We start from the raw sequence: 17825 nt of genomic DNA on the forward strand, positions 1-17825 counted from the left end.
GGACCCTAGCCCTGCCCAGATGCCTCCACCTGGTTCTTGTCACTGTCCCCTGATCCCATCCCTGGCTCCTCAGCAGGCAGGAACCCTGCCCAGAGTCCGCAGCTAGTCAGTGGTGGAGCCTACAAGAAAACGCAAGACAATTAAGAAACTTGATCTCTCATCCATTACTTCTGCTGAGACTTCTTATTAAATGGATCAGAAGGGTGTTCCAAATTCTGTTCCCACAGTCTCTGTCTGAAATATTTGTCCCCTGCTTCGGAGCCTTAATTACAGAACACTTAGCCTTTACCCGTGCAGTGAGGGGCTCAACACATGACCTCCAACCACCCAAGATTTTACCAACCACCCAAGATTTTACCAACTGATTTCTCCCCGAGACTTCGTTTCCTTCCGCGACGCCCCGCAATAAATAATCCTGGATTCCTGATTTCCAGACTTAGCGGCCGGCTACACCATGCTGTCTGTCATTCCAGGTCTTGCTAATCCGAGCGTGCATGTCTCGGCCCCGGCTCTGCGTCCGCGGGCAAGTCAGCGCTTTGCGGGTCGGAGCTCCCAGTCCACCCTGGCGGCCTGAGGTCTCCGCGCGAACGCGCCCCGCGGTGCCCGAGCGCTGTGCGCGCCGCCGGACTACATTTCCCACAGTGCTCCGGGGAGCTGGCGACGCCGAGCTCCAGGGCCCGGCGGGCGGGCTCGCGCGGGGGGCTCCTGGGAGTTGTAGTCCGGTCCGCTGGAGCCGGTGCCGCTGCGGGCTCGGCGCCGGCCTTTGTCTGTCTGCGGGCGCGCGCCGCTGCGGTGAGTGAGGCTGCCGGCCGGGTCGGTGCGCCCGAGCGAGGCGGGACTGCGCCGTCGGGCCGCCGCCCCCGGGCCCTCCGCGCGCCGCCCTGTGCTTGCGGCCCCCGGCAGTAAGCAGGGCTGGCCGGCCCGGGCCCCGAGGGAGGCGGGCCGCGCGGAGAAGGTCCCCTGGGCCGGAGCGCCGGGCGCTGAGGTCCGGCAGGCAGGGCGCGCAGGCCTGAGGCGGAAGGGGAGGGTCTGCGCGCGGGCCGGGGCCCCTCGGAGCGCCGCACCCGCAGGGCAGGGCGAGGCCGGGGCAGGTGCCCCCGCGGCCCCAGGGAGGGCTTCAGGAGAGGGACGGGAGGACAGCGCAGCCCTCCAGGGAGGGAGAGAAGAGTCAGACCCTCTGGGTGGAGAGTGGGAGACTGGAGCAGGGTATGCGGGGAAATCCCCCTGCCCAGAAGCTGAAATCCTAGAGCTATCCCCCAAGAGGTTCCCAGGGGGGCGACGTTGACCCTGTCCTAGTTCTCCTCTTCTGAGGACTCCGGAGTTTAGACCTTACGTCTGTAGGTCGTGTCAGGGACCCTTCACATTTGGTTCTTCTGCGCTCGCGGGAGCTACGCAGTAAGACAGTGGTATTAACCTAAATAAGTGAGGAAACCGAGTCAGGGCTGTTCGGTTACTTGCCTAAGGCCATATACTGGGGGAGCCACTGCAAGAATCCAGGTCTCTCCAGGCCTAATTCTGAGATTTTTACAAAGGATATAATAGCTTTTCTAAAAGGAAAAACGATTATTTTCTATCATAAAGACACTTTCTCCAAAATCTTCAGGAAATTGATTCCTCGGAGCTGTGATCTAGGGAGGAAAAAAAATGACACTTTCCCTTTATTAATCAAGGAAGTGCTGGAGACACAGCTCAGTTGTTATTTGTGGAAGACCTCACAGCAGGGGAAGAGGCAACGCTGTAAATTCTACCCAGTTGTTCTGACCAAACTCTATTTTCTGGAATGCCCAGCGACAGTCCAACCCCGGGTATCAGGCGCCATGTACTCCTCACTGACTCTTAGTGGATGTGCAGTTGTTGAGCAGGAATACCTTGAACTTCCAAGTGAAGTACTGACACTCTGGTAGGGAACTCCTTTGTAGCTTGTGTTCCAAGTTGGAAGTGAGTCCTCCAAATAAAAGTTCAAAATGGCTCTCCTGGTCATCATAACATGTAGCAGAATGTGCAGTTGTCAAGAAAAACCAGGTGTTTGGGTTAACAAAACAAAGAAATGGAGCATCATACTACTATCTCATTAAATCAGGAGGTCAGCATTTTGGTAGGACATACCAGAGGGAAACGAAGATTATGCACTGAATCACTACATTTAAAAAAAAGTATAAGAATTCAGTAATTAGGGTCTGAAGAAGGAATATTCAAAAATAGCAAGAAAAAGATAATGTGGACATACAAGAGGATTCCTAGCACCTGGAAGAGTAATTCAGTCTGGTCAAACTCTGTTCCCTTCTGTTCCGTTTTATAAGAATCCTCACCAGCTCTTTAGTGATGAGGAACTAGAGAACTTCTTAGTGTGAGCATAGGCTTTGATCCAGGAAGTCTTGGATTTGAACCTTTGCTCCACCTTGACTCCTTACTGGTTATGAGACTTTGGGCAATTTACTTAACCTAGTTGCAGTGCCTTGGGTTTGGTTTTGGAGTCCAGAGTAGGTTTACCTTTTCCAAGAATTGACAAGTGTTTACACTTCCTCAGAACTGGTACTCTCATATCTTCAAGAGTAGGAGAGGGGTGGTTCTGGGTCTGGAGCCTCCTAAGAATTGTTAAAAGGTAACATAGGAAATTCCTTGTTACATCCTTATAACCTACGGGGATACTGGAGAGGAAAGCTGGAACTGTTTCCAACATGGAACCAATAATGAGAGCTACAGTGCTGGTGTTTTAGATTCTGAATTCCTCTGGGGCTGGGAGGATAAAATAGTAGGTTAGGTGGGGGGAGGAAGTGGAAGATCCCAATCACATGTCAAGACCGAAGTACAAACAGGAGTGACCATTACCTTGGGATTGGCAGGAAGAGGATATGTGTTTGTGTGTTCTCTGCTTTCTCACCTCCTATTTCCTCCTGGACTCATTTGTGTGTGGCACTGGCACCTTTGGGCCCATGTTGCAGTGACATTGCAGGTGACTGACATTAAATCAGGCAATCCAGACTTCCTATATTCACTTGTACCCCAAACTGGAGCTTCAGTGAATGTAATCCCCCTTACCAATTCTCCTGCCTTTTTCTGTTTGTTTTTGTTTGTTTTGCCCCTCAGGTGCTCAGGAACAGCTCATGGAAGAATCTTATGAAGAGGAGGTAACTGAGGTCATACAGCAGGAGTGGACATGTTTGGATTCCCAACAGCTACCCTGCTGGACTGTCATGGAAGATATGCGCAGAATGTAGCGTTCTTCAGTGAGTGAGTCGGTTGATGGCTGGGATGCCCTCAGCTCACGGATACTCAGTGTTCCTGTCCTCGGCACTGGTTAACAGTCTGAGGAAGCAGGGGAGACCTTCTTTTGATGGAGCTTACTGTGCCTGGAGGTTACCGGAAAAGCCTACAAGCTGGAGTTAGAAATAATAGTAAAAACAAATCAAGAGAACAATCTTGATAGGGAGATGGTCTTGAGGTAGTTTCTGAGAGAATGAATGAGCCACTTAAAATTAGCACTGTCACTGAATATCGATAAGGCAATGGAACAGGGAGAAAATTCCCCTAGGATAACACCAAAAAACTGTCATGAATGGACCCATATTTAAAGTGTATTAGGAGGCTTGGAGGCAGTATTGGAAAACAGTCAATATCTGCATACGAAGTGTTTGACGATAACTTCCAAACCAAAATTGATTTCAGTTCAACCATGGCTTAGTAGGCTGAAAGTAGCGTTGATTTTAAAGGGATAAATTCCTTGAATCAGATTCTATAATTGTCCTGGCTAGATCTGTGATATCAGACAAGTTAACTTCCTTAAGCTTCAGGCTCTTCATCTGTAAAATGGGACAGTAAGCTGTATCTTGTAGGGTTGCATGGAATTAGCAATGATAGATACAAAGTACCAAGAATTCTGCTACATATTTTCTGAGGTCATGGAGCTCACTCCATTGTCGAGAGCAAACTGGACAGAGGTGGATTTCTTAGGAAGCTAATGCAACTTAAACGTTAGGATCCCTCACTTGCATTGGTCTCTTTAAGGCTCTGTGCCTAATTCTATACATTTTCTTAAAGGGTTGCCTCTAAAGTTTTAAAGCTTTGAGCCCTACACAACCTGGATCCACACCTGTTTCAGAGTCAGATAAAACTTGGGTGTGGAGTGTGTGTGATCCTATGTAGTTTTCTTAATTTTCTGAGGCTGCTTTTACCTGTAAAAGAGATAATCACATCTACTTCACAAGATTATTTGTGAGGCTAAATTAAATTACATTTAGAGGCCAGCGGTGGTGGCTCACAGCTGTAATCCCAGCACTTTGGAGGTCAAGGTGGGAGGATTGCTTGAAGCCACGAGTTCAACACCAGCCTAGGCACCCTAGCAAGACCCCGATCTCTACAAAAAATTAGAAAAATTAACAAGGCATGGTGGTGTGCACCTATAGTCCGAGCTACTCAAAAGGCTGAGGCAGGAGGATTGCTTGAGCCTAGGAGTTCAAGGCTATAGTGATCTTCAGCTTGGGTGCCATTGAACTCCAGCTTGGGTGACAGAGCAAGACTCTGTGTTTTAAAAAAGAAAACAAAAGTTAGAGGCAATATACTGCAGTGGAACATTCCTGAGTTTGAATCCCAACTCTAACCTACCTAGCTGTGTGATCTTTGACAACCTCCCTATGCTCTCATTATCTGTAGCAATCTCAGGGGATTATTTTTAGGATTAAATTATCTATGCATGGTACATAGTATAATGCCTGGCACATACTAAGCACTCAAAGTATTATGTTTCTTTTTTCCCTATTCTTCTCACTCAACGTATGGGTGCATCTTACATGACTTCCCTCTCATTTTACCAGATGTGATGACTGAAGCTCACCACAAATATGATCATTCTGAGGCCACAGGATCCTCAAGCTGGGATATCCAGAATTCTTTCAGAAGAGAGAAGCTGGAACAAAAATCCCCAGATGCTAAGACACTACAGGAAGATTCACCTGGAGTGAGACAAAAGGTTTATGAGTGCCAGGAGTGTGGAAAATCCTTCCGGCAAAAAGGTAGTCTAACATTACATGAGAGAATCCACACTGGTCAAAAACCTTTTGAGTGTACCCACTGTGGGAAAAGCTTCAGGGCCAAAGGTAATCTTGTTACACATCAGCGAATACACACAGGAGAGAAGCCCTATCAGTGCAAGGAGTGTGGGAAAAGCTTCAGTCAGCGAGGTAGTCTAGCCGTCCATGAGAGACTCCACACTGGACAGAAACCCTATGAGTGTGCTATTTGTCAGAGAAGCTTCAGGAATCAAAGTAACCTTGCTGTTCACAGAAGAGTTCACAGCGGTGAGAAGCCCTATAGATGTGATCAGTGTGGAAAAGCCTTCAGTCAGAAAGGAAGTTTAATTGTTCACATCAGAGTCCATACAGGCCTGAAGCCCTATGCCTGTACCCAATGCAGGAAGAGTTTCCACACTAGGGGGAATTGTATTCTGCATGGCAAAATCCACACAGGAGAGACACCCTATCTGTGTGGCCAATGTGGGAAAAGCTTTACTCAAAGAGGAAGTTTGGCTGTGCACCAGCGAAGCTGCTCACAAAGGCTCACCCTTTGACTGTTCTCTTCGAAGGAAGTTCTCTTTATGAATCAAATGTACAAAATCCTCTGAGATCAAGCAACCTATCTGACTCTATGGAATGAATGGAGAATCTTTCAGAAAGACTATCACTGAGTAAGCAAACTGACTTTTCTCCTTTCCCCCAAATGAATAAGAAAAATAAATGTCTTGTTTATTATCATTATCATGTATGTTCTGTAATTTCTGTCAGTTTATTTTGACCTAGTTTCCCAGGGTACCCTCATTAATCTAGTGCCACACTAGAGATTGTTCTGTGTGTAGCAGATACATATTTTAAATTTGTAATTGACACCATCAGTCTTTAAAAAAAAAATGTCAACCCTTTATCAATCCCAAATTTCTTTTCTTCCCTACATATTCAAATTGATCTTGTTTTACATTCAAGAGCACTAGGCAGAATCCATGGGGCAAATCTATTTACTTTAATGATCTTCTCACTGAACATTTTGTTACCTGCATAATACCCCAATAACCTATTCTAACAAATTGCTCATGTCCATTTCAAAGGGCCTAGGCTTTTCTTACAAAAGATTCCATTCCAAGCCTACCAAGATTTGGTGTTTGTGCATTTAGGTATATTTCAGTCCTCCACTCCTAACTGGGATAGAGGTAATTCACCTAGAGCCAAAGGGCAGATGACTACTATCTGTGCCATTTTTTAAGAAACCTAAACCTATTATCATGCCCTCTATAAAAGGGACACCTAGTTTCTGATAGACACAATGACCTTCACTTACTCTTTGGCAACAGTAGCAATATCTTGGGGTTGGAGTCACCTGGAAAGGACATATAAGTGTCCTTGTTACTGACTTGTAGTTTGTAGTCAATAATGAAGTTCTACTCTCCAACAACACTATCCTTTTCTTCTTACGCACACAGAAAGAAATTTGGAAATATAACCCACTCTAATTTTCTTTTAAGCTCTAAGGGATGAGATTCAAAGACAGGTGGAGAGGAGAAATTGGCTTTGAGGGGAAATTTCCATTTTTTTAATCTTAGACACCTCTATAATCTTTCTTAATAACCATCTGTATAATTGAAATGATAAATGATGTAGATGTGTGGTCTGCTTGAGAAAGCACCATTCCATTCTTTCTTGTAGATCCTATAAACTGTAGGTTCCTTAATCTTAAACAGTTTATTATAGCCAATCGTTATCATCTAGAGAATTAAATAATATCAAAGATCTTTGAGCATAAAAAAAATTTAGAAACACTATGGGTATGAATAATAAGAAAATATTACTCCCAGAAAACTCTGATAACATTTAAAGATGTACACAAGAATGTTTATTTCATCCTCATTTGTAATAGCCACTCACTGAAAATAATTCAAATGTCCAGCAACAGATGAGAAATAAACAAATTGTGGTATATTCATACAATGAAATACAACTCAGCAATAAAAAAGAACAAACAACTGATACATGTAACAATATAGATGAATCTGAGAGCCTTATGTTGAGTGAGAGAAGCCACACACACACACACACACACACACACACACACAGCATATAATTCCATTTATGTGACTTCACAGAACAGGAAAAACTATGTGTGAGTATTGACTTGAATGAGACACAAGAGGACTTTATGGAGTGAAAAAATGCTATATACCTTACATCAGGTGGTAGATGCATGCATTTGAACAATTGTCAAAATTCATTGAACTCAACACTTAAGATCTATGCATTTTATTACATGTAAAGTATACTTCAGTAACCAAAGGCAGTATAAAAATATTTCCCACAAGTGCTTGGGCACTCATCCCATGAAGAGATGGGGTCTATGTCACCTCCTCTTGAATCTGGACAGGCAATGACTGCTTCAAACAATAGAACACAACAGACATGATGCTACATGACTTCCAAGGATAGTTCTGAAAAGCCCTTCAAAGGTCTGAGAAGTTTCTTCCTAGTTCTGTTGGGAATCTTGGAAACCAGCCATCCTGTAAAATGTCCAAGTATCCTGAAACCACGCTAATGGACAAGCTCTAATGGACAAGCTTCAGCTGTCCCAGCAAACAGCCAGCATCAGCTCCCAGCATGTGAGTGAGTCACTGCAGGTGTCCAGTCCAACAGAACCTTCAGATTACTGCAGACCCAGCTGATACCTGACCAAAACTGCATGAGAGACCCGAAAGTGAGACTTTCTTACCTAACTCCTAACATACAAAATCATGAGAAAAATGAAACTTTATGGTTGTATACCACTACGTTTTCAGGTAATTTGTAGCAGCAATAATACAACAAATTATATATGTTTTATATATTATATATTAAAATATATTTTTTAAGGATAAGCTATTGTAAAAAAAAAAAAAAAAAGGAAAAATCCAGGGAAGCAACTTGATTTTACCTCACTGGTTAAATCAAAACAGGAAATTGTCATTTATGATTCACCAGAAAGTTTAAGGTTTAAAAATAAACATTCTCTTTGACAAAATAGAGGCATGGTATAGATTGTGTGTGTGTGTGTGTGTGTGTGTGTGTGTATAAAAACCTCAGGATCTCAGATGTGTGTGTGTATATATATTATATAAACAAACACATACATATATAATCTAAGACTTATGGTTCTGTAGAAAGGGATGAGTAAATAAAGAGTAAATAGGTCAGAAAATATATCACTGGCCACTGATGATGATCAACTTAACTTTCAGCCCCTCTCCCCTCCCTGGAAGTCCCAGCCCTCTAATCCTGCCTTGGTCTTTATAGTGACCAGTCCCATCCTGAAGCTATCTAGGGGCCTCCAGCCATCAGTCATCTCATTAGCATACAAAAACACTCATCACTCAGGAGATTCCAAGGATTATAGGACTGTCAGGAAACAAGAGGAAGACAAAATATATACTTCACAATATCACAGGTCACAAATGCATAAAACAAAAATTGAGAGAACAAAGGAAATATAGACACTATCAAAATCATAGTTGGAGATGTTGACATCCCTCTCTCAATAACTGGTAAAACAAGTAGGAAAAAACCAGTAAGAATATGGAAAATTTGAATAACACCACCAATCAAGTTTATGTCATTGATATTTATGAGACACTACATTCACCAAAAACAGAATAGACATTCTTCTCCAGTGTAAAAGCAAACTTCACCAAGATAGATGATATGGTGGGCCACAAAATAAGCCTCAATAAATTTAAAAGACTTAAATCATACAGAGTATATTCTCTGGCCACTACAGTATGAAATTAGAAATCAATAATAATAACAAAATATCTGGAAAATCCCTCCAATTGTTAGAACTTAGTTCAAAGAATAAATCACAAAGAAATTAGGAAATATTTTGAACTGAATGGTAATGAAAATACATGTCAAAATTTTGGCAATGCAGCTAGTGCAGCTCTTTAGGGGAATTTTGTAGTTTTAAAATGCCTAGACTTAAAAAAAAAACATAAAATCACTGATCTGTTGCCCATTTAATGCACTAGGAATAGAATTAATGAAAGCAAAGTAAAAAGAAAACAAATCAAAATAGAAGAAATCAATGAAACTGAATATCAACAAAGCAGAAGTTAGCTATTTGGAAAGATTAATAAAACTGATAAACCCTAGCAATATTAATCAAGAAAAAAGGAGAAAAACACAAATTATAAATACAAGGAATATAAGAAAAGATATCACTACAAATTATGTAGATATTAAATAATGAAAGTATATTATGAACAATGTTATGTCAATAAATTTGACAACATAAATGGGCAAATTCTTTAAAGAATACAATTTGCCAAACTGACAGAAGAAGAAATAGAAAATCTAGGTAGCCCTATATCCCTTAAAGAAATTCAATTTGTAATTAAATGTCTTCACAAAAGAAAAATCCATGCTAAAATGGCTTTACTGATAAAGTCTATTAAACATTTTAGTAAAACATAATACAATTCCTACATATTTTTTCAGAAAATAAAAAAGAAGAAAATACGCCCCAAATCACTTCATGAAATTAGTATTACTTTGGCCCCCAAACCAAAGACATCACACAAAAAAAGAAAATTATAGACCAACATCCCTCATGAATACAGACACAAAAATACTTAATATTTTAGCAACTTGAATCAAATAATATATTTAAAAATACATCATGATAAAATGTGATTTGTAAAATTAATATGCCCTACAAAAATCTAAATTTTCCCCCCAGTATAGCACCATATTGTACTTCCAAGTAAAGACAAAATCTGTTTTGTCTACCTGGAATTTCTACCATTAAGGAAATGTGTGTTTATGTGTGTGCATGTAGACAACTGATCATCATTATCCATGGATTCCATATTTTCAAATATGCCTACTTGTTAAAGTTTATTTGTAACCCCAAAATCAATACTCACTGTGCTTTTGTAGTCACTCACAGATATGCACAGGACAGTGAAAAATTTGAGTTATGCAACACTCACATTCCCAACTGAGGTCACACAAAGTGTCATTCTGCCACCTTGTTTCATTTCTCATACTATAAACAAGTATCCTTTTCATGATATATTTAATGCTGTATTTTTCACAGTTTTGTGCCTTTTGTTGATGATTTTGCTGTTTAAAATGACCTCAAGTGTAATGTTGAAGTGCTGTCTGCTGTTCCTAAGTATAAGAGGCTGTGATACGCCTTGAAGAGAAAACTCATGTGTTACATAACCTTTGTTCAGGCACGAGTTACACAGTTGTCAATGTTAATGAATCAGCAATATATCTTAAATAAGGTATCTTTAAACAGAAATGTACATAAAACAAGGTTATATGTTGATCAGCTGATGAAAACATTGTGACTAGAAGCTTGTAGGAATCTAATGCTGTATTTCTCCTAGGAACAATGGTTCAGTAGTTGCTAAATCAATGTTCACAGGTACTATAGAACATAACTACTGTGAATAATGAGAATCAACTACATTTGTGTGTATATACACATATATACACTTATGTATTTATACAGTATAGATTATGTATATTTATTTATATAAGTATGTATAATACATGAAATATATTTCGAATAAATCATTAAATATCAAAATGTTAGATTAAGATGTTAGGCTAAAGTTCCTAATGTACCCAATACTTTTTTTTTTTTTTTTTTTTTTTTGAGACAGAGTCTCACTCTGTTGCCCAGGCTAGAGTGAGTGCCGTGGCATCAGCCTAGCTCACAGCAACCTCAAACTCCTGGGCATAAGTGATCCTACTGCCTCAGCCTCCCGAGTAGCTGGGACTACAGGCATGCACCACCATGCCCGGCTAATTTTTTCTATATATATATATATTTTTTTTTTAGTTGTCCAGATAATTTATTTCTATTTTTAGTAGAGACGGGGTCTCGCTCAGGCTGGTCTCGAACTCCTGACCTTGAGCGATCCACCCACCTTGACCTCCCAGAGGGCTAGGATTACAGGCGTGAGCCACCGTGCCCGGCCCCAATACTTTTTTTAAGTTAAGGCTGAGTGAACAAATTCCACTGATGTATATAGAATTTTGCCCTAGTGAAATGAAATCTGTCTTCCCCCTGACTTTCATTATAAGTATCACTGGATCTGTAAGGTGTACTGACCGTACAATAAAAATCAAACACAGCAGAAACCCAGAAATATTTGACATTATTTGTAGAAAAATAAGTTTTAAAAGAGAGCCAATATTTACAGGATGTTTACCTTTTCTAGACACTGAGCTAAGCTTTATATCCTTGAGCTCTCACAGCCTACTTCTTGGATAAGTACTAACTACAATTATCAGGAAACTGAAGTCTAGAGAGCTTAAATAATCTGTATGGGTCACACAGGTGATGAATAAGGAAGAATCAACTGGTAATTTTAGAACTGAAAAATAAATTTAAAACTTACTATATGGGCTCAATAGCAGCATGAATATGGCACAAAAAAGAATCAATACATTTGAAGATAGAAAAATAGAAATTACCCAATCTGAATGACAGAGAGAAAACAGACTGAAAAGAAATGAACAGAGTCTCAGGGACCTGTAGGATAACAACAAAAGAGCTAACATTGGTATCATTGATGTTTCAGAGAAGGGGAGAAAAGAGAGTAAGGCTGAAAAGGTATTTGAAGAATTAGTACTGAAAATTGCCCAAATTTGGTGAAAGGCACAAACCTCCAGAGTCAAGAAGCTGAGCAAACCTCAAACATGATAAACCCAAAGAAATGCATGGCAAGACACATCATAAACAAACTTCAGAAAATAAAACACAAACAAAAAGAAACTTGAAATCATCTAGAGAGAAACAAAACATCATTGACAGAGAATCAATGATTTAATAACAATGGATTTCTCACCAGAAATCAAGGAGGCCAGAAGGAATCGGCTCACATTTTTCAAGTGCTAAAAGAAAAGAACTCTCAAACTAGAATTTTATACCAGGGAAAATATCTTTCAAGAATGAAGGGGGACTTTATGGAGAAATCAATCATTTCATTCAGAAAAAAGAAAACTAGGAGAATTTGTCAGCAGCTGACCTACCCTAAGAGAATGGCTAAAAGAAGTTCTTCAAATAGAAAATATGATAAAGGAAAGAAACCCGAAGCATTAGGGAGGAAGAAATAAAAACAGAAAGAGTACAAACCTGGGTAGATATAATAGATTATCCTTTTCCTCTTATGTTTTCTATACTATGTTAGGTAATTGAAGCAAAAATTATAATGTTGTCTGATGTGGTTCTCAGTGTGTGTAGGGGAAATATTTAGAGTGATTATACTCCAAAGGGGAAGGGGAAAGGGACCCTACTGGAAGTATGCATATGGTTTATTTCTTTAATGGCATCGAGCCACACTTAATGATCTACATCTTTACTTTTTCCCCTAAAGACTATTCTTGATTTCTTTCTACATTACTTTATCTACATCTACCTGAATTGTTCATAGACGGGCCATAATGTATTTGTAAGTTTTGCTACTGACTGATATTAGTTTCTAAATGTTTACTATCACAAACAATGCTGCAGGGAACATCTTTATAGGTATCTTTGCATGTAAATGTGAACAGTTCTGTAAAATATATTCTTAGACTTGCTAAATAAAGGATATATACATTTAATTTTTTTTACATTAAAATGTTTTCCATTAAAAAATCATTTCCAGAGCTCATTAGACTTGAAAGTGACGGATTAAACCTTAGAAGACTTTCTTTTAAACAAACTAATGAACCCCATAATCAAATTTTCCCAGGGAAATAAAAGGTGGTGACAAGTAAGACCCAGAAAAGCGCAATGTGCCCTGGATCTCCCCAACCATGAGCTGGAGATTTAGCCCAACCCAGTCAGTGGGCATGGACCCTCCGAGTCCTTAGACAGGGTGGTGGTGCATGGATAGAAACAGAGAATTCAGAAAGGAAAGGAAACAAAAACAAAATTGTGCAAAAATTCAGGAGCAGCAGCAGCAAACTGCTCAACACTGGCAATATTATTGATACTTCCATCAACCCCACATGGGCTCTAGGACTGAACCCAAACTTGGATGATGCTTTTGTTAAAGTCCATAAACATCAGCAGGCAAGTCAACTCCAATATTCAATAATTTACATTGGCTGTGTTATGTGTGTTTGTGTATATAAAATATTACATATACATTATATATTATTCTGTATACTTTTAAAAAGGTAGAATGTTACAAGCAAGGATTATATAGTGTTTATCTTCTGGAGAGACACTCATGATGGATTTTCATTTTCTTCCTTGTTTCCGCTTTTCCACAATAAACATACATTAATTTTACCTTTAGTATACTTTACCTGACTTTGCTATGAAAGCTAAACATGTTCCTTCCCACATCCAAAGAATAATACAAGAAAAAGTCAGTAAGTTCCCTCCTCCAGCTCCCCAGTGTTATCACAGCCACCTCACCACACACGTACACTTACGTCCCTCTGCGCTCATGCAAATACATCAGACTGCAGAACTTGGATGTATTTTCTTCTTTCATTCTTTTTGAACAAAAAAGGTATCACTCTATATGCACTTCTTGGCTGTTTAGTGATTCTTTTTAAGTTAATAAACATATCTATCTTTACACTTTATTTAATAACATATCTATTACTACAAACTTAGTGACTTGAACAACACTCATTTATGATCTCACAGTTTCCATGGTTCTGAAGCTCAGGAGTGGCCTTGCTGGGAACTCTGCTCAGGGTCACCCCACACTGCGCTCAAGGTGTCAACCAAGCCATGTTCACATGGGAGTCTCAACAAGAGAAGGGCCCCTCCTTAGCCCATTCAGGTGGTGGCAGAAGGCATTTCCTTGTGGTTGTATAACTGAGAGTCCAAGGTTCTTACTGGCTATTGGATGACATTTGCCCTGAGGTCCTAGGGCCACCTGAGGTTCTCTGCCACCACACAGCAGTTTGCTTCTTTAAGTCCAGCAGAAGAGAATTTATCTTTCCCGTCTGCTAAGAAAAGTCTTATGCAACATAACATAATCACAGGAGTGACATTCCATCACCTCAGTCATGTGAGAATCAAGTCTCAGCTTCTACCCACACTCAGAGGAAGGGGACAGCACAGGGCATGACTCACTGGGAGTAACCTTAGTGTACTAGTTTTCTAGGGCTGCTGTAAAAAAAGTACCACAACCTGGTGGCTTAAAACAACAGAAAAATATTATCTTACAGTTCTAAAGGCTGGAAGTCCAAAATTAAGGTGTCAGCTGGGCCACACTCACTGTGAAACCTGAAGGGGAGAATCCTCCCTTGCCTACTCCAGTATAACCTCGTCTTAACTATTATAATTACATCTTCAAAGACCCTATTTCCAAATAGGCCGTGGTCTGAGGCACTGGCAGTTAGGACTTCACTTATCTTTTTGGAGGACACAATTGAACCCATAACACTTAGGGTGGGTCTGCCACAGTATTAAAAACATCCTTCTGCAGAAATACATATAAATCTAACCTGGTGGTACCCATAGTATGGTTCAAGGACATCAGTGTCACTTGAGAACTTAGAATTCAAATTATAAGGCCCTGTCCCAGAACTACTTAATCAGAAACTGCGGAGAGGCAGTGGGATGGGAGGGAGAGACAGCAATCTGTGTCTTGAAGAGCCAATAGCCCATTCTTCCCACTGGCTGTACGGTCTGGCTCTCAGTCCCACTAGCCTCTCTAGACAGGCCCAAAGCTCCCTTCAGGACAATGAAAAGAGTGGGAAGAAAATTTCCAGCAGCAGTGGCCTAGGTTACCCTACCCCCTACACAGGGCATCAGGAGAGTGACTATCCATCCTCCTCTTCCACGCTGCGTTCCTGATTGCTGGAGTTTCTACTCAAGAATCAATGCCACAGTAGACTAGAATGGTCAACATGGATGAATAAATACATGATTTCTTACCTAATTTTGACTTCAAGTCAGAGACAGGAACACAAGTCAACCTTACCAAAGAGGGCTCCCACATACATATTCAAATGAACACCTTCATCTTCCCTTTTATCATGGACACAAGCCTCTCTCATGCTCCCTTCCACGTTGTTCAGCAAGCTCTAGTTCACCAGGTCGCTTCACTTGCACTGGGGCCCTTATGATGTCATTGCCATAGCATCAGAGACTCAGTAGCAGAGTGGAATGTGCACGGCCTGGCTTTTACCAAGACGTTCACTTCTGCAGTGCTGGATCTCACTTTACTCTTGGGGAGTCTCATTCTTTTCATTAAAGGCAAGTCACTCTGCAATTTTGCTTGCTTTCTAATTTATATCTCTTCCTAGAAGTTCTGGCCAACCTGCCTGTTTTTTTTCTAATTTTACCGATTATGTTCCTTTTACTAATATGTTCTCAGGCCACTCACCTGACCAGCTTTGCCTTCCTCCTAGATTGCCACTATAACCATATATCTCCTTCAACACGAGCTACAGACATACTGGAACTTGTCTGACTATTACCAAAACCATTCAGGATGTTTCCTGGAGTTTTCCCTCTGCAAATGTCTCATATAATCCTGACTATAACCTGTTCTGACCCTGTCTCTTCTTGCTTCGATACAATACACTCTCCCTCTTAACTCTAGCTGTGAATCTCCTGTCTTAATGCTACTGGACATATTACTCATCTTTGTAGCAGTCATCGCTCCACTGGGGTGTTCCCTGAAGATTTTAGTTCCTCTGTCATTACCACTCACTCCAGCTCTACTGTTGTAACTTTTGGCATCCTTGTAAACGATCCTTTAGTCACTTTCCCTCCTTACTTCCAATGATCTTCCTCTCCATGCTACCACAGCCACTCACTGCCATCTGTGATCATATTTTTAACTTTTTCATTATTGATCCAACAATGAACTCAACTTCAATCATCCCATTTTCTGATTATCAGCTCCTGTCTTTGCACCTCACTCCCTCCAGCAATTCCTCAGCCACACCCCACAGTTCACTGATCCTGCTGCTCTCGCTTCTCCTCACTAGCTCACGTTATGTGGCCCTCATTCCAATCACGTACCTGTGAACAGCCTCGACTCCCATGCCACTTGGGCATTTTTTAAAACAGCTTTACTGAGATATAATTTATATACAATAATATTCACTCATTTTAAGTGGATGATTCAATCATTTCTGGAACACTTACAGAGTTGGGCAACCATCACCACAATCTAATGTTAGAACGTTTCCACCACACCAACAGCAAAGCCCATCTCCATTTGCAATCACCCACATCGCTACCCTCTGCTCCATGGAACCATGAACCCAATATCTGCTTCTATAGAGTTGCCTTTTCTGGGCATTTCATATAAACAGAAATATACAATGTATGGCTTCTTTCACCTAGTGTAATGTTTTTAAGTTCCATTCATACTGTAGCGTGCATCGCTACTTCATTCCTTCTATTGTTGAACAGAAGCCATTGTATGGATACAGCACATATTGTTTGTCCAATTACCAGTTGCTGGACATTTGAATTGTTTCCACTTTTTGGCTATTATGAAAAAAGATGAGACGAAAAGATGGCGGAGTGGAGGTGACTTCCTGCATTCCTGCTCCCAGAGAGGGAGACATAGATCTCAGTCTGCTACACGTGAGTGGATCGCTCCCCCGCAAGAACAGCACTGTGAATTGATGGAGAATCAGTGTGGGACACAAAAAGCGGGAAAAAGAAAAGGTGAACGGGAGATAAGATCAGAAAATCTGGACAGTGCAAGACAAACAATAGAGAGTAGAGCGTGGGATGGCTGCGCCCACCTGGCCAGAGAGTGATGTGGGATCAGTCCCACAGGAGAACGTCTTGCTTCCCCACTGGCCTCCACACCCACTCAGTCAGGGATTTGCCTGAAGTTGGTGCAAAATCACTGTGGGAGATGTGGGGCTCTGTGGAGAGGAGACATTGGCGGGAAGCATCTTGAACTCCATGAGCTCTGCGCCAGGACTGCACTGGGCAGGGGAGGGACTGGTCTGGGCTACCGCTGGAGGCAGTTAGGAGACAGGTAAATTGCCTCTACCACTTAGTGGGTCCAGAACGACGGAGGTGAACACTAAATAGGAGACTCTAACCTGGAAACTCCCGCGGGCTAATAGGCTTGCCTCAGGGTGGATCAGAAAGAGCCAGAGCTCCTGCTGAACAGACGTGAGATTGTGGGAGGGTGACATAAAAGAGACAAGGGGGCATCCTGATGACTCAGCTCCCCAACCCAGCACCTGCCGACCCCTGAACAGGCACCCCCAGTGCTAGCGCTCTGCAGGCGGGCAGTCACCATTTTTGGGGTCCACAACCTAGCTGCTGCGGTGTGATATGGTGTTGGGCGGCTCCCTTCCCCCAGCCCGGGGAATCTCCTGATGAGCACCGCCCTTACACGACCTACATACTGTCAACTAGCCTGACCCGTTTTGATGTGTAAACTCTGAGTGCTTCTCCGTCCTAAGGGACTAGGGCCTGGATCTTGCAGCCACTGGGGCAGGGGAGGCCATTGCCTTCAGGACTTGCAGCCGCTGAGGCGCTGGGCAGACAGTGGCACCACCCCATCCCCAGCCAGCATCTTTTGCGTGGAAAGTGGTAGGCGCCACCTCTGGAGGTAGGGAGAGACAAGAAAAAGCCACTTTTTCTCTGCAACTACTGTGAATCTTGGCTGCAGATCAAAAGTCCTCAGCCCAGTGACTTTACTCATCAGACTGGTTTTTGATCATCTGATCAGATCAAAACCTGGGGCTGGACTTTTGCCTCCAGTTGGCTGCCAGCAGTGGGAACAGCGGCCAGGAAACAAAAACCTGGCAAGAGGCCAAAACAGGCTCCCCAAGTAACCTCTCCCACCAGGAGCAGCCCCCAACTGT

General features: G+C 41.9%; 1 protein-coding gene across 2 annotated transcripts; it reads left to right on the forward strand.

Moving 5' to 3' along the window:
• The first annotated feature begins 705 nt into the window (after positions 1–705).
• Positions 706–5750, forward strand: ZNF32 (zinc finger protein 32). Of its 2 annotated transcripts, none has more exons than XM_045568203.1 (3): positions 706–792; positions 3088–3227; positions 4812–5750. In XM_045568203.1, exons 2-3 carry the CDS (start codon positions 3158–3160, stop codon positions 5561–5563), a joined length of 822 nt encoding a protein of 273 aa, XP_045424159.1. In that variant the 5' UTR covers positions 706–792; positions 3088–3157; the 3' UTR covers positions 5564–5750. The 2 variants fall into 2 exon arrangements, with proteins under 2 accessions (XP_045424159.1, XP_045424160.1); XM_045568204.1 differs by lacking the exon at positions 706–792 and adding an exon at positions 886–902.
• The last annotated feature ends 12075 nt before the right edge of the window (positions 5751–17825 follow it).

Source organism: Lemur catta, chromosome 14, assembly GCF_020740605.2.
Source record: "Lemur catta isolate mLemCat1 chromosome 14, mLemCat1.pri, whole genome shotgun sequence".
Taxonomy (NCBI): domain Eukaryota; kingdom Metazoa; phylum Chordata; class Mammalia; order Primates; family Lemuridae; genus Lemur; species Lemur catta.